At 34.3% G+C, this 18040-nt stretch overlaps 1 protein-coding gene across 1 annotated transcript; it reads left to right on the top strand.

The window, feature by feature from the left end:
- Nucleotides 1–523: 523 nt before the first annotated feature.
- LOC128866499 (general odorant-binding protein 57c) lies at nt 524–1659 on the top strand. The gene is made up of 2 exons (XM_054107304.1): nt 524–863; nt 1002–1659. The coding sequence occupies exons 1-2, from the start codon at nt 711–713 to the stop codon at nt 1383–1385; spliced, it is 537 nt and encodes a 178-aa protein (XP_053963279.1). The 5' UTR covers nt 524–710; the 3' UTR covers nt 1386–1659.
- The last annotated feature ends 16381 nt before the right edge of the window (nt 1660–18040 follow it).

Here is an 18040-nt window from a genome sequence, read left to right on the forward strand (position 1 = left end):
TTGCACATAACACGAAAAGCGAGTTGCTGCCTACCAGCTAAAATGCACTTCCAGCTAAAGACTTAAATCATTTCATCAGCTCTCGTCTAAATAATTGCTATAATTTAAATCTCAAAAGCAATTAATTCGAATGCGATGCAAATCAAGGCACATTTGTTGTTTTTGCTGACATAAGTTTTAATCACTACCACACATTGCATTTATCTGCAACCGGAATCAGTGTAATTGAATTATGAAGCAAGCTCCTATTATACGTGTGACGAGGTGCAACGGCGTTGTGGGTTGGCGGCTGGCTGAAGAGCGAGGAAGTGAGTGGAAAGTGTTTGTGTCGAAATTGCGCTAACAAACGCGACTTTTCATTTTTACATTTTTACTGGGCGCTTTATTGAGTTTGCATTTTTACCGCACATCGGATTGTTGTGCACACACAAAAGTACCTACAGCCGATGGCAGGTGGCAGGTGGCGGGGCAAAACAATATTGAATCAAAACTTTTCGCATATAAAAATGTGTAGCGGTTCGAAAAGTTTTTCATTAGTGCAGAATTTTTTCGCTGATCGGCAAACAGGGGAAAACGCTTTGTTTTCGGAAAACGATTCGAGTGACGTTGGCAATTGCAATAAATTTCGCTCACATTTTTTGTGTGTTTGCTCATTTCGAGTTTGTACAAAAGTTGTAACATAACTTTTACACAGTACAACTTGTTGAAGGATGTATCAATTTGGAGTGGATCGAGAAAATGCAACAGAGCGAGGGGAGATGTATAGCAGCGGCAAAGGGATGACATTATTACCTAGACTCACTTGGTTGGTGATTTTTGCAGCAGCAATTTTGTTCTTAATGCCATTAGGCAGAGTGACTGCGGTGAGTGTGAACGAAAATAGTCAATATGACTTTAAATTCCACATATGAAAAGTTTATAGCAGAGGTTTGCTCATTTGTTGCGATTTTTTTACATTAATTTCTAACATGGCGTTTGTTGTGCCTGTGCCACTCTTGTAGACACCAACTGGAGCCACCAGCAGCTTTGTTCAGGCTTGTCTAGAGCAGCACAAGATTACTGAAGAAGAATTGGATGAGTTACCCGATGATCCCAACCCGGAAGACATTGACATGAAGTACAAATGTTATGCGAATTGTCTGCTAAACGGACTGGGCTTCATGGACGAGAATGGAAAACTGAATGCGGAAATGATGCATGATGCGGGCATACTAAATGACGATAGCTATGAGGATATGATTGAATGCAAGGCAGCAAATGACATGGAGGATGACCCGTGCGAATATAGTTTTGGAGTGATGCTCTGTGCGCGCATGATTCACGCAAATGACGAATATGACGAATATGCAGAGAATGTTCCAATGGTGCGAGAGGTCATTATGTGAAGGATACTTACATATTTAACTATTAAAAAATTACAAAAGCAACGGTTCCTTTACTCCTGTTCGCCTAATCAATAAGGAGTTTTTAAAGTGCATGCATAGATGCAAAGTAGTATTAAAATTTATAAATTTTTATCAAGGCTGTTTATGTATGTTGAATATTTCTTGCTGTTCCTGTTATAAAGTTGTTGAGAGACGATATATTATATTCTTTTTTAAATGATATTCCACATAAATGTAATAAATATGTAAACTGCTAAAGGTTCCCTTTTATAGTGATTATACAATAATATTTTTTTTTTGTAATCAAAGCTGTAAAACGTTTGCAGTGGTTGTGGGTAGCAGGTTATCTTCCGAACACAACCAACGTCAATGGATTTTTTAGATATGGGTAAGACTACATATATATTGGGGCGGGTCGATTTAAAAATCACTCATTGCTCTGTGAAAATCGTATTCTAGGGATCAAAATAAGAAACTTTGCCGAAGGAACCATACCTCTAAAACGAATTCTGATGTCCCCCAATTTGGGTCGAACGAAAAATCCCACTTTGACCCATTTAGAGTGCTCCAATCGAGTCCAAATGTATGACCGACCCCCACTAACTTTGGACGGCCGATCCACCCATGCCAGTGGCACACCCCCTGGAACTCCCCTGGGGGGTTCCCCATACAATCATCTCAAAATATCACCATTTTTGGCCTTTACATGAGAAAAGAAACTAAAAAGTTCGACCCAAATTGGGGGACATCAGAATTCGTTTTAGAGGTATGGTTCCTTCGGCAAAATTTCTTATTTTGATCCCTAAAATATGCTTTTCACAGAGTAATGGGCGATTTTTTTGCCTCCCCACAAATCGACCCGGAGTAATATATATAGTTAGTTAGCAAAATAATAGCAATTCTCTAAAGCGCATTTTATCTACCATTTTAGGTTTATTATTTTTAGGTTTTTAAAATTTTCTTTTCACTTATGCGTTTGCCAACACCAGTACTTGCAAGCATCGAATGCTTGAATAACGGTAGGTGCACTTAAATATCAATACTCGTCTGAAACACTCTGAAACAGAGGCCGTTAAGAATTGTATCGGCGTCACTTGAGAAACGCGTAGTTTGCACTAATAGAGCCAATCCATCAGCGACAGTCACTCAAATTGAAATTTAGCGAAACAAATAAGAAAAATTTTCTTAATGGCGGTCGCCCCTCGGCTGGTGGTGGCGCACTTGCGGGTGTATTTCTGCCACGGAAAAGCTCCCCAAAAAATCGTCTGCCGTTCGCAGTTGACTTAAAACTGTAGGTCTTTCCATTTGTGGAACAACATCAAGAAACACTCCACAAGATTGATGTGGAGTACATACGCTCTGAAGAGGCTTACGTGACAATAAATTTTTTACTTGAAGACCTCGCAAGCTTCTTCTTTGGAAAAGCAAAAATCGCATTGATAAAAGGCTAATGGCAAGCGAATTATTTTGTTTACCACTTTAACAAAAGATAATTATTTTATGGACCAATGAGAGTTGTTCTCTATGGGGGGAAAAGCATCACGGCAAGATGTTAGTCCAATACGATCGATTAGAAAATGTATGAAACAATATCTCTATGTGAGTATCTTACAATACAAACCAACAGCCTTGTTTGCTGGCTTGCTGCATGAAGGTTAGATATGTTCCAGTCATTAAAAATAAAGGCAATTTTATTTTTGCTGTATTCGCTATTTAATTTCGCTTCCTTCCGATGATGTTTTGGCTGTTCCAGTAGATTCCCGATTTTAGCAGCGATGATGAAGATCGTAACCAAAATTAAGTGTGGTTAGAAATACTTGCTTAAAAATTCCAAGAAAACAGGGATGACGATTTTCAATGGATGAAAACTGATTCCCTTTACTGGTCATTGTGCAGTACGCCTATGTTTGGCGCGCAAAGCAGAGGCATTGACTTAAAAAACTGGATATTGACCACATCAGCAGAACTCGTTCTTGATTTGGTAATTTATCAAAGCAAGGCAACACCTCTATTAGGTGAAAATATCAAACTAAATGACAATATTGACCCGGCAATGACTTCGATGACTTATGTTCCAATGTGAATGTTTATCTCGCCATCCTTTCTCGCTTGTTTGCTACACGGTGACTCTCTTAACCACCTGGACGAAGGAGGTCAAAATTAAAGGTGAAAATCAGTGACACTCCAAAATTGACCGCTAACAACCGAGAAAATCTGGGTGTTACCTGCGACAGTTTGTTGTCCTTCTCAGCGCATACAACCGCAATTGCACTAAGTCCCAAAACCGCAACAAGGTTCACAAATCGCTAGACGACAGCACTTGGGACAAGAACAAAGAAATGTTGGCACTAGTAATACAAGTGGACAAAACTCCAGACCTGTCAAAATACTGTTAGCAGGACATCCAAGGAACGTCTTCTGATATCTCTTCTACAACACCTTCACAACGAGGAATACAGAGCCATGTGGGTCAAGAATGTCCAACGAGCAATTCATGCTGGAGTGCTACCGTGAGCGTCACACCTGCAGACATTTACTAGGGTCTGAGCAACCTCCCAAGCGAGTCAGGAGACATCTCTTCGACTACACACACGATATGCAGCGCCAAACACAACTGCGATTACTGGATTGGACAGTGTAAAGACAGACAATCAAAGACATTCTTCGGGAGACTCCTTCGGGAGACCACCTTCTTAAGCTCCCGACCGCCGAATGCCGTTATCGAAATCCAACCACCACCCATTGTAGGCGAATAGCTTCAACTGCCTCCTGAGACCCGCGTAACTTGCGGTCTGGTTATTGTAATATAAGTCAAACTCCTTTCTATCCAGAATCGACACCGATGTTCTCAATATATATCCGGCATATGGAGGTAAACCCACTTAACTAACACCCCTCTACCTCAGAACCCAACATGTTGAAACAACATGTTTCATGGGCCTACCGTTAGATGAGTTAGACGGCGACGATCGGTGACAGCACCATGCTGGCAGGGACTAGTGAACTTTTACAACAAGAAAAAGAACATTGGACTCGATCCTGCATTCGTTTTGCTCCTTACACAGTTGTACCTATGTTTAAAAATAGTTCGGAGCACAATTAGCCAATGGTTAGTGCGCACGTTTGTGCTCAACAAATGAAAGCGTATTTTTTAAAACCCGATTTTGGCCGCTAAAAGTTATTATTCATGAAGTAATTTTTTTTATATTATGCGAGTATATATTTTTTGAAGTGAAACTTCTTTAGCGGCGGTCTGATATTTGAGCGAGAAAGGAGAGTGAATTGGGAAAAATGTAACGTTTGGAGATTTCGTTACGCGAGAGAGAAAAAAAGATACAACGTAGAGAGAAGGAGAAAGAGAGCTATACATTTTCTATACCTAAGACATAGACTTCGTTGTAAGACAGAGTATACAGATATATAACATAGAGAGAAAGAGAAGGAGAGCTATACATCATAATGTTACGCGACAGAGAAACAAAGTTGCTGGTCATGTTGCAGCGCATAATATCAGTGAAATAGCGGTGCCAATCGGACGACGCACATCAACAATCCCGCTAGACAACAACAACACGATTAACGCTAAACGATCACGTTTACCATTAGTTTGTGCTTGTGCGACGACCATTCACAAGTCTCAGGGAAGCACGTATTCTGAAGTAGTTTACGAATATGATAAAAAACATTCGCAATCATTAGTTTACGTTGCTTTATCACGAGTCACTTGTATTGAAGGCTTGTGGATTATAACGAACGGAAATGATTTTAGATTCTACCATGGTCGACGAGCATCAGTCAGTATGTCTCATTTACAAGATGAATTCCGGAGACTATCGTTAAATAGACTGGAAACTGTGGATAAACAAATAATCGATTTCATAACTCAGAGAAGAGGGCTATCTGTATATACTCTTAATTGTCAGAGCCTACGAGCACATGCCGCAGATTTAACAGACTCTGTCATCCTCAAATCGAGTATAGTACTTTTGTCCGAAACTTGGATATTAGTATACCAAATTTCAATTGTGTCATCAAATATAAGCGACTAAATGTTAGAGCTGGCGGTGTGGCAATCTACCACAATCAGGATTATAGCGTAAATATCGTCACACCAAACATGGAAATGCCGGCATAATGCATATATAGTTAATAAAATCGAATTTTGGTTACACAAATGTTATACTGTTGTATTTCTTTTGAAATTATCCCTGTCTCCTTCTCTTCCTCTCTCGCTCTTTCTCTCTCTCTCTCTTATTCACACTCATTCACACACAGAAGTTTTTTATTTATGATTTTTTTATTTATGATCCTCCCAGATGCATCAAATGCCCGAGTGCTGAAAGCCATTGAAGGATGCTAAAACATCCACATTTGTTTCTATTTAATTCCAAAATTCGCGCGCTCTTAATTAAAGACCCTCACAGCAGAGTGGGGCTAGTAGGTGATGTGACACTTATTATTAAAGCAAAGTTTCTCGATTCTCTGTACTTTAGTGTCAAGTCTGAGAGGGTTGAATTTATTTATTTTTGATTTGTTTATTTAATATTCTCTTTGCATTATTAGTAGCATTTTAAACGACTCCCGTTTACTCGCCAGTCTACAAAATAGTCGCCATCAATTCACTAAAGCCATGTTAACAACACATTTAGCGTTAAGTCTGAATTGCTGCAATTATGCTTTAAAAATACAAACTCTCAAATACATACAAGCCACAATTCCGCAATTCAGTCCTCCTGCGGCTAAATTCGCTACTATAAAACCACTAACCGCAGAAACGGCAATAACATTTTAAAATCGTTAAATCTGCTGCCGACAAGTGCCACAGCGCGAAAAGATAAACTACAAACAGCAACAAGCAGAAATCTATGCCAAGTTATAAGCACACCCACATAGACAGATGATGTAAACGTACGTACATATTTGGATATATAAGTATGCAAATATACAACCGCAAATATGGGTAATAAAAATAAAAGCAAAATTGGCAGACAAAAACGTTGTGGTGGAGTGATGAAAGGTGAAATGAAACTAGTTTGTCTGTCAACGCGCACATTTGCATACTTTAAGGCAAAATCCAGACGTAATGAGATTAGAGAATTGGAGTTATCAAACGAGGAATGATGAGAAAACAGTGAGCAAAAAATTCCAAAAAAAAAAGAAAAAAACAACGAAAAAAATTTGTAAGTAACGCACTGGCGTTTTCAACTTAAGAAAGGTTAAGGCCCAGTTTCTTTTTCGGTAATTTGTGGCAGGCGCTTTTATATAGCACCTAAATAGGAGCCGTTTTCCACAGGTGATTTTTATGTCAAGATGAGTCATGACAGGAACTGCCCGGCGATTTCCCGCTAGCTGTTGTAGGGCGACCAGTGTTGAAGCAAATTTGTTAATATTCAATGATCACAGCAGACTTGGAGCTCAGAATTAGAAAGTACTGCCTGAATGCCAAGCACTAACTCAATAGACTACTCGTGTTGTCATGCACGTATTTATGCGGTTACTATTGTATTAGTTCTCTATACCCATTCATGCATGTGAGTATGCGTAGTTGCCATAATAGGTTCAGCTATGTTAGTTAGACATTTTCCATCTAAAACAAAAACAAACAAAAACGAACAACGCAATGCAAACATTCCACAACAAACAAACTTAAGCTCCAAAAATATGCTTCAGTCAATCAAGCACACACACACACAAGCATAGCATACGCGGTTCACTGAAGGCATTTTGCAAAAAACGCCTAAAAGCTTGCTTCATTATAGTGACAAAAACCAATGCCACTATAGAGCTTCAAATTTTGCTCTTTGCTTTTTGATGTGCTGGCATAGCAGCAGACGTAATAATGAAAACAACAACTAAAACAACAAAAGTAAATAGATATGACAGCAAGCCATTGAAATTAAGCTGCATGTGGAATACTGGTTTGCAAAATGCCAAAGCAAAGGAAGGAGAGATATAAAAACACAAAAGAAAAAAAATATCAAGAAAACAGCAAAATCGCCGTCACATATTAGCTTAGATGTCAATCCTTAAAAATAAACATGTACATATGTATGTATGCACACACATATACATACACACCACAACATACAACGTCTAAAAACAATAAGCGCACTCGTATTTTCGTATTTTCGTATTTTCTTATTTTCTGTATGAGGAGAAAGCAAAAAGGACATCAAAGCTAATTGTCTCAGGGCTACCAGCATCCGCCATTGGAGCATAACGTCATTGATGCGGTAAAAATCCAAATGAGCACACGAATACGACCAGCTGGTGGTGGGAGACAAGTCCAGAGGCGGGCCAGATGTCAGAGTACGAGTAGCCTGTGAGTGCGCTTGTGCATTTCGTTTGGTGGCGAGCTGCTAAGCCGATTAGCAGCAGCGCATAAATAAATTGTTGTCGCCGAACATGTTCATAGCATTTTTTCTCCGTCCACATGGGCATGGCATTAGTGGTGGTGCTCTTGTTAATATTTTTTTTTGCGCTTTTTTTCAATATTCCTTCTTTTTTTCGAGTTCTGCCTTTTTGCCTGGTGATCTTCCCAAGCGTCGCCGCCTTGAGCGCTGCTTGTTAAACAAAGCGTACACAATATTTTCTAGATTGATGTGAAATACTTGGCCACTGCGGGAATTTTTCCCCCATTTCGTGTTCTTGCAATACTGCCAGCTTTTTTTTCTCTTTTTTTATATTTATTTTTTTTTGTTCTTCTTGTTGTACTTAGTTGGCTTTAGTCATATCAGCTATGCTAAGTATTTTGACATGCGATACAATTTTTTACAAGCTGACTCTTACATCTTGCGCCATTTGCCGGTCTTCCTCGTTTTCCTGGTACTCCGGGTTTTCCTGGCTTTCCTGCTTTTGCTAATGAGCGTAGTCTTTTCAATTGACCGCCACTTGCCACAGTGTATGGATTTATTTGGGTATTTTATTGCTTCAAGATTTACAGTGTAGATTTGATACTTACAAGATTTATTATTGTCCGAATTTAATGAGCGAAACAGTAAGGAAATAAACTTAAGCTGATCTACTTGAAGCAAATGAGAGATGTTCCTTCTTCGAAGGAAATAAATTTGGCTTACAATTATTTTAAGTTCTTCCAATTAATTTCTTTCACTTTGTTCTTCCTTTTTTTCTTTCCAAATTGGAATGCATATCACCGTAGTACTTTTTAGTTTTGCTGTTATATGGGATGAAATCTTAGAGAGAAAACATTTTGACAGTCTTCCAAACAATACGCATCAAGTCAGGTATTCAACTTGGGAACCTATTGCTGCAGCAGAATTCAACATCCCAGCCCTAGCCAATTTTGGCATCCTCTTTCCAATGTTTCGACCGGTATCTCACATATAAATGATTGTCTTCCAATGCGTTAATTGAAGCAGGCTTGTCTGAATAGACATGAGCTTTAACACAGCCCTACAAAAAGTAATCTAAAGGCGTTATATGGCACAAACTGGGTGGCCAATTGACAGGTCCCGAACGTGAAATAAAAAGTTCACCGAACTCGCCTCTCAACAAGTCCATTGTTACGCGTGCTGTGTGGCATGTGGCGCCGTCTTGCTGAAACCACATGTCATGCAAGTGAAGCTCTTGCATTTTGGGCAAAAAAAAGTTGGATATCATTTCACGGTATCGCTCACCATTCACAGTTACGTTACGATAATACCTCCAGCCCATAAACCGCACCGAACTGTGACATTTTCTGGATACATTGGTAGATCTCGCAATTCTTATGGCTGATCTTCACTCCAAAATCGACAATTCTGCTTATTTACGTACCCATTGATCCAAAAATGAGCTTCGTCGCTGAACACAATTTTTCAATAAAAAAGTGGATCTTCGGCCAACTTTCCAAGTGCTCATTCACCAAAAATTCTGCGTTGCGGTAGGTCGTTCGGCTTCAATTCTTGCACCAGCTGTATTTTGAAAGGCTTCACACCTAAATCATTTCGCAAAATTTTTCACGTTGTTGAGTAACAGAGGCCCAATTGCTGCGAACGGCGACGAATCGATAATTGATGGTCATCATTAACACTGGCCGATACAGCTGCGATATTTTCTTCAGTTCGCACTCTACGCAAGCGAGTTAGTGGTTTGATGTCCAATAATGTAAATTTGGTTCTAAATTTAGTCACAATAGCTCGAATAGCCGTTTCAGTGGGTCGATTAAACTGACCATAAAATGGAAGAAGCGCGCGATAAACTTTCTTAAGAAAACACGCATTTTTATAATAAAATTCAATGATTTGCAAGCGTTGTTCGTTTGTAAGACGTTTCATGGTTAAATTATAGACCAAACTGAAGATGTTTGACAAAACGCGAAAAGATAATAGCTAAAAAATCACCTGGTGGTTCTGTTCGCATGTAACGGTGATTCAACTTCCGCAGTCAGAGATACGTAGCGTCGACGGGCCAAAAAAACGTATTATGCCCATATTTTAGTCTCGGCTCTTGTCTAAAGCTACAAAGTTAACTATGTACAAGATCCTTATCTGACCAATTTTAACGTATGGATGTGAGGTTTGGACTCTTAAAGCTGCTGGCTGCGCGCTGATTGCTAGCATGGAAAAAAAAATTTTAAGAAAGAATTTTTGCCCAATAAGAATGGATGATGGTACCTACAGAATCTGGTACAACCCCGAACTAAACTATCTTACTCAGAACGAGACAGCTGTATGTTTTGTTAAAGCTCAGCATATAAAATGACAAGGTCACGTTACCCGTATGTCTGCTGAATGTGTCGTGAAGAAAGCCACGACAGGAAAGCTAATGGGCGTAAAGATCAAAGGCAGACCGAGGAACCAATGGATAGACCCAGTGGTAAATGCTCTCAAGGATTTAGTAATACGTGACTATGAAGCCAAAGGGCAATATCGACTGCTTTGGAGGAGCGTTGTGAAAGAAGCTTTGATATAAAACTAGGGCTGATGAAACATTTCGTTAAAAGAATAGGCAAATATTGAGCTGCTTTTCAATACCTTCGCCAGAAATTTCCAAGGTTAAATAAAACTAAGATCAAGGAAGGGTTTGGGTTTGTCGGTTCTCAATTAAGAAATTTATTTAAAGATGATAACTTTGACTATCTTAGGTAAAACAAGCCTGGGACAAAGATGTTGGCAAATGCTGTCGTCACATCAAGAACTGAGCTGCAACAGGTCCTAAAAATTCACTTTTGTATTCACATTTAGAATTTTTCCGGAGCTTTCAGCGTTGAGCATAGAGAGCCATTCCATTAGGATATCGCAAAAATGGAAAAACGATATCAGGGCAACTGCAACATTGCATTGTTAGCGAATTATTGCTGGTCTGTTTGTCGAGCTGATGCTGAAACAGAATGCAAGAGGAAAGCAAAGAAGTCACGCCTCAATTCCACAAACGAATAGAACAACGACATCATTTGTTAAAAACGCTTTTTGAAAACCAAAGTTTATAGGCTAGTCTAATCATCAAAATCTGATTGTCCTCAAATGTTCCTACTTGTCTTCATCAAGGCTGTTCTTGATTAATGCTGTGAGGCTCTGGAACTCAATTCTGGAATCTATCGAGGCTGTGACGGGGACAATACGATTGCTTTAATTCTGTTTAATGAATGTGGTTGTGATGAAACTGTTACCATTTCTCTGCCGCTCTTTTTTCTATAATTAATCCTGGTGATTTCTTAACCAAATAAATAAATAAATTTCTTGAAGAAATAAATAAATAAATTTCTTAACCAAATAAATAAATAAATTTCTTAAAGAAATAAATAAATAAAAATTTTTTAACCAAATAAATAAATAAATTTCTTAAAGAAATAAATTAATAAATTTCTTGAAGAAATAAATTAATAAATTCCTTAAATAACAAAATTTCTTAAATAAATAAATAAACTTCTTGTATAAATAAATTTATTAAATAAATAAATAAATTTCTTATATAAATAAATTTGTTAGAAAAAAGAAAAAATCTTAAATAAAATAAATAAATTCCTTAAATTAATAAATTTCTTAACCAAATAAATAAATAAATTTCTTAAAAAAATAAATTAATAAATTTCTTAAAGAAATAAATTAATAAATTTCTTAAGTAAAATAAATAAATTCCTTAAATAACAAAATTTCTGAAATAAATAAATAAATTTCATATATAAATAAATTTGTTAAAAAAAAAAAAATTCTTAAATAAAATAAATAAATTCCTTAAATTAATAAGTTTCTTAACCAAATAAATAAATAAATTTCTTAATGAAATAAATTAATAAATTTCTTAAAAGAATTAAATTAATAAAATTCTTAAGTAAAATAAATAAATTCCTTAAATAACAAAATTTCTTAAATAAATAAATAAATTTCTTATATAAATAAATTTCTTAAATAAATAAATAAATTTCTTATATAAATAAATTTGCTAAAAAAAAAAAAAATTCTTAAATAAAATAAATAAATTCCTTAAATTAATAAATTTCTTAACCAAATCAATAAATAAATTTCTTAAAGAAATAAATTAATAAATTTCTTTAAGAAATTTCTTCTTAAATATATTTGTTAACAAAAAAAAAAAATTCTTAAATAAAATAAATAAATTCCTTAAATTAATAAATTTCTTAACCAAATAAATAAATAAATTTCTTAAAGAAATAAATTAATAAATTTCTTAAATAAAATAAACAAATTCCTTAAATAACAAAATTTCTTAAATAAATAAATAAATTTATTATATAAATAAATTTCTTAAATAAATAAATAAATTTCTTATATAAATAAATTTGCTAAAAAAAAAAAAAATCTTAAATAAAATAAATAAATTCCTTAAATTAATAAATTTCTTAACCAAATAAATAAATAAATTTCTTAAAGAAATAAATTAATAAATTTCTTTAAGAAATTTCTTCTTAAATATATTTGTTAAAAAAAAAAAAAAATTCTTAAATAAAATAAATAAATTCCTTAAATTAATAAATTTCTTAACCAAATAAATAAATAAATTTCTTAAAGAAATAAATTAATAAATTTCTTAAATAAAATAAACAAATTCCTTAAATAACAAAATTTCTTAAATAAATAAATAAATTTATTATATAAATAAATTTCTTAAATAAATAAATAAATTTCTTATATAAATAAATTTGCTAAAAAAAAAAAAAATCTTAAATAAAATAAATAAATTCCTTAAATTAATAAATTTCTTAACCAAATAAATAAATAAATTTCTTAAAGAAATAAATTAATAAATTTCTTTAAGAAATTTCTTCTTAAATATATTTGTTAAAAAAAAAAAAAAATTCTTAAATAAAATAAATAAATTCCTTAAATTAATAAATTTCTTAACCAAATAAATAAATAAATTTCTTAAAGAAATAAATTAATAAATTTCTTAAATAAAATAAACAAATTCCTTAAATAAATAAATAAATTTCTTATATAAATAAATTTCTTAAATAAATAAATAAATTTCTTATATAAATAAATTTGTTTAAAAAAAAAAATTCTTAAATAAAATAAATAAATTCCTTCAATTAATAAATTTCTTAAAGAAATAAATTAATAAATTTCTTAAATAAAATAAATAAATTCCTTAAATAACAAAATTTCTTAAATAAATAAATAAATTTCTTATATAAATAAATTTCTTAAATAAATAAATTAATTTCTTATATAAATAAATTTGTTAAAAAAAAAAAAATTCTTAAATAAAATAAATAAATTCCTTAAATTAATAAATTTCTTAACCAAATAAATAAATAAATTTCTTAAAGAAATAAATTAATAAATTTCTTAAAGAAATAAATTAATAAATTTCTTAAATAAAATAAATAAATTCCTTAAATAACAAAATTTCTTAAATAAATAAATAAATTTCTTATATAAATAAATTTCTTAAATAAATAAATAAATTTCATATATAAATAAATTTGTTAAAAAAAAAAAATTCTTAAATAAAATAAATAAATTCCTTAAATTAATAAGTTTCTTAACCAAATAAATAAATAAATTTCTTAATGAAATAAATTAATAAATTTCTTAAAAGAATTAAATTAATAAAATTCTTAAGTAAAATAAATAAATTCCTTAAATAACAAAATTTCTTAAATAAATAAATAAATTTCTTATATAAATAAATTTGTTAAAAAAATAAATAAATTAACTAAATAAACAAGTAAATAAAACAATTTTTAAATAAATAAATTTCTTAAGCAAATAAATAAATTTCTCAAATAAATAAATAAATAAAATTAATTAATAAATTTCTTAAATAAATAAATGCAAGTTCAAGAGCAGTTAAAGAAGAGACGAAAGTTTCTTTATGAAATTGTGTGTTGAACTTTGTCGAAAGCTTTTGACAGGTAGCTTCGCGGGTAACGTCAACTTGAGTGTTAGCAAGAATTAATTAATTTCTTCCCCTATTTCCCTAATACTTTTCAGTTCATTTATGTAGCTGGAGTATTGCGTATGTGTGTTTCTCATTTTACCTTATATCCTAATACACTAATAGGCCAAGGGGAAATTTCCGTTTATACTGAGCAGCTTCTGTGAGCTCAGTTGTCTAGGAAAATTGTCGCTCATTCTTAAATTCTAAATATGAAATCCGCATAAAAACTGCTCTGACAAATTTAATGCAAATCACCCGCCTATGATAATTTATATGTATGTGTGATATAAGTGTAGTTTGCACATATGTTAAAATGTATGTATGTGTTAGAAGGCTCGCAAGTCGTCTTGCTTATGCATAATAATATGCATGAATGTGTCATGCTATGTCGCGACATATCAACAATGGCAAATTCCAAGTCTTTGGGTGTTGTCGCTGGTTGTTTTTTTTTTGTGTTCTTGCTCTTCAGCTAGACTTCCCGTCGCACTTAAGCGCATTTTTTGTAATTTCCTTTGCCACGAATTTTTTCACAATCTTGTGTTGGCCGAAATGTCTTACTTCTTCTGCTTTTGTTCACAGCAATGTAAATATATGATTTGGGGATTAAGTGAACGCATGTGCATTGGTGTGTGTGTGTGTGTATCCGCTGTTAGCGCTTGTGTGTGAGGGCGTACTGCCTTTTGTTTATTATAGCTTTTGGGCATTTACCGTAGTTTGGATACGTAAAAAATTTTCTATTACAATACATTTATGTTAGGGACATTGTCCTTGTTTGCACTTCGGTTTTACGTGCACACATACATACATACAAATATGTATATTTATTCATTTCATGGCTTTACAAGGGCATTTATCATATTCTCAAGTAGGCAAGTGGACGCATACACACACAACAAAACACATGGCAACAAGAAGAAAAAATTGATATGAAGTCAAGAACAGACAAAGAAATGGGCCAAAGTACTCAAAAGGGACAAAAAACTAGACTGAATTGGAAGTGGACTAAAGTTAATACTTTCTTTTCTGCTACCGCCTTTGTTGGTATATTCAAGAGGTTTCTTTTTTTGTGGTTATTGCACATTTTTTTTTTATTTGTTCGTTTCTTTTTCCACTCATGCCATTTTTACAAATGGCAAAACTTAGTAAAATATTTATATTAGCTAAAATTTTATTTTAGCCATTCCAAAAAGGATTTAAGTTCATACCCATATATTTGTAGGCACATCTAGGATAGGGATGTCCATCTCGGGATATCGGAATTTCGGTATTTTTTTAATATATGTCCCGAAAATGTCGGGATTATTGGCAAATGATAATTTTTGTCCAAATGTAAACAGAAAAACCACTTTAAATTTTTAGCAGATATGGATTTGCTCAAACGTTTTTTTTTTTCGGTTTTTTTTTTTGTTTTTTTTTTTTTTTATGAATATATCAGTGCATGCATATGCATGCCTCTGTTGTAAAAATGTGCACTAAATTATTTGATTTTTTACTTCAAGCATAAATAAATTGTACGATATTGCAAAAGATATCACAAAATAAATAAATTCGTTTACTTTTTCAATTTTCTACATGCCGTAAGTGGCTCGATCAGATAAGTGCTTGCTAAAGTATTATTAAAGAATTCTGAATTCAATAATTGAGTCATGTTTTGTTTATAAAAAACACTTTTACTAAAAAAATTATTCTTACAACTCATTTATTTATCGCAGGATGGGAGGCTTCTCGAACAATATTGATGTAATTTCTTCGAGTTAAGTTGTTGCAAAATAATGAATCTCTACCTACCGGTATTAATATCGGGATACCGAAATAATAATAAAGAAATCTCGAAAATCCCAGTATAATAAAAATCGGAAAACGTACATCCCTAATACCTACACGCACAATACAAATACTTTCATATAGCTGCCTCTTTTACTACTCTCTCACATTACTCTGCTGCTTACATGGCTTTTAGTCTGCACAAACTTTTTTGATGGCCTGCATAATTCAGCTTAGATAAGCAAACAACGGTGAAGTTATTGAAGAAAAGAGGTTAAATTTTAAACTCTACCCGAAAGAATGCTGTTCCGTAAGTTATTGCTGTCGTTTGAAAAGCGGCTTTGAGAAAGGGTTGCCTGAATTAATTTGCGTCTCATTATCGTTGTCATAGATTAGTTAGTTTCATTGCTTTTCCACGCGCCAACTTATCACCCTTTACTTCCGCAATGTGAACTTTCGTAAGAATTGTGTGATTGTGTGGGTTGCGTTATGCTACCGTTTCCTACCTTCTCTTCATGGCAACCGCTTCACTGGACACGTGTGGCGTAGAAGCCGTTTAAAATCAGAAAAACCCTAAGATTTTTTTCTGACATACGAGTACAGATTTCGAAAGGTGGTAATTAATTGGAAACAAAACAAAACAAAACAAAACAAAAAAAGACAATTGCAGTTAAGAGACATAAATTGACGCAATGCCAAATTAAAGTAAAAAAAATTAGGTTAGGTTCACTTAGGTTTGGTAGCCGCTTCGCCCATAGGAACACCGATGCCACTTAGACCACGAAATTGGTCCGTTGTGAGCGGCACGGGCTGCGCTACATTCCCTCTTCCAGGTTGAACCATTCTGAGTTTTGGGCAAAGTGTAAAAGGTTGTTGGTACCTAAAGTGTATAGATCATCCATATTCATTGAGAAGTAAGATCTTAAATATGGGTCTCTGCTTCTGGTTAGAGCCGGATATGTGCAAAAAAAGGTATTGAATTGTTTCCAACTCCTCCTCCTTCCTACAGCTACGCCAGAAATCATTGATGTGAACGCTTAATCTCCTTCCGTCATTTCCTATGAGTCAATGTCCTGTGAGGGCCTCTACAAAACTCCAATTTTAAGTCTACTCAATTTTATAATATTCTTGAATAGACGTAGATTTAGCCTTGGCCATGTTTGCCTAGCAATTTCACAGGCACTAATATATCTTTGATTTGCAGAATGGATTATGGCGACCATAACTAGAAGCTTACGAGTTGCACAGAGGAACCCAGCATAAGATAATACGATACTGTTTAGCCGACTAATTAAGAGACTGCCAAAAATGTAAGACATTCCCTGATGTTATTTGGAATACATGCAGAGCCCGTAGAGCAGATTGGATATCTGATAGAATACATATATCTGTTGATGATATTCTGTGTATCTCTAACCATCTTAAGGCTTTATAAATAGGGTTTATTTCCGCTTGAAAAACACTACAGTGATCCGGTAGATGGCGTAGTTTTCATAACTCCACATATTACTACTTTTGCTGATCTCTGTACCTTACTCAATAAATTAGATTAGGTCTTTTTCTGCATAGCACAGCACTGCAGTATAAAGACATTGAAGAATGTTCTCCAAAAATTCGCCAGGTCTTACCTAAGACCAAAAGCTAGTTATGACTGCCGTTAGTCTCCAGGCGTCCCGTCGTTTCATGTTTATCAATGTTGCTTAAGGTTGTAGGGGGGCCATAACGTTCTGCTAATTTTGCATTTCGTCTGGTCTCTCCATCTACAATCCGCGATTCGGAGGCATTTCAGAGAAATTGCACTCTTGTAAGCACCTAATGTAATAGACTGGCCTGACCATGAGTTTTTTCCTCCCAGCGACCCGCTTCATTTAACTTAAATGCCATCTTCTTGATATGTAGATCTGCCGGAATAACGTGTGTTAGTGCGTTCAGAGCCGCCCTAGGACATGGTCTGATTGTACCGACTGTTATTGCATAGGCTGATCTTTGTATTCTGCTAAGTAATTTGATGTTGTATTCTCTTTCTAGAGCTTTTCACCAAACCACGGAGCCATACATTAAAATTGGTTGTATAACCGCCTTATATGTACAACCATAATCTATACTTGGGTTGAAGACCTCATCTTCTTCCTAGCATTTTACAGGCATACAAATTGATTTCTGCTTTCTTTACCCATTCTTCAGTGTTTAAATTATAGCTATATTAGGAGTCCAGAATTACCCCCAAAGCACTTTGCACTGGTTGAAAGGGAGAGAGTTTTTTTGTTAATATTTGGTAGAGTAAAAATTGGTACCTTATATCTGGTCGTAAATAGCATTAGTTCTGTTTTACGCGCGTTTAGGCTAAAGGCCACAGCCAGTAGCCCAAGAGTTAAGCTCGCTTAGCGCCCTTTGAATGATCCCACTGATCGTATTGGGACACAGTCCTGTTGCCATTAACACCACATCATCAGCGTACGCGACCACTTTTACCCCTCCTCCATTAAGTTTTATTAAGATTTTTTCTAATAACACATAACCAGAAAAGTGGAGATAATACTCCCCCC

The sequence above is a fragment of the Anastrepha ludens genome, chromosome 6, assembly GCF_028408465.1.
Source record: "Anastrepha ludens isolate Willacy chromosome 6, idAnaLude1.1, whole genome shotgun sequence".
Taxonomy (NCBI): Eukaryota; Metazoa; Arthropoda; class Insecta; order Diptera; family Tephritidae; genus Anastrepha; species Anastrepha ludens.

Excerpts from the sequence above, each read along its gene's own strand:
- LOC128866499 (XM_054107304.1), top strand. The coding sequence starts at position 711 with ATGTATCAATTTGGAGTGGATCGAGAAAATGCAACAGAGCGAGGGGAG. Across the intron at positions 864-1,001 it reads CATTAGGCAGAGTGACTGCG|ACACCAACTGGAGCCACCAG; the intron begins GTGAGTGTGAAC and ends CCACTCTTGTAG.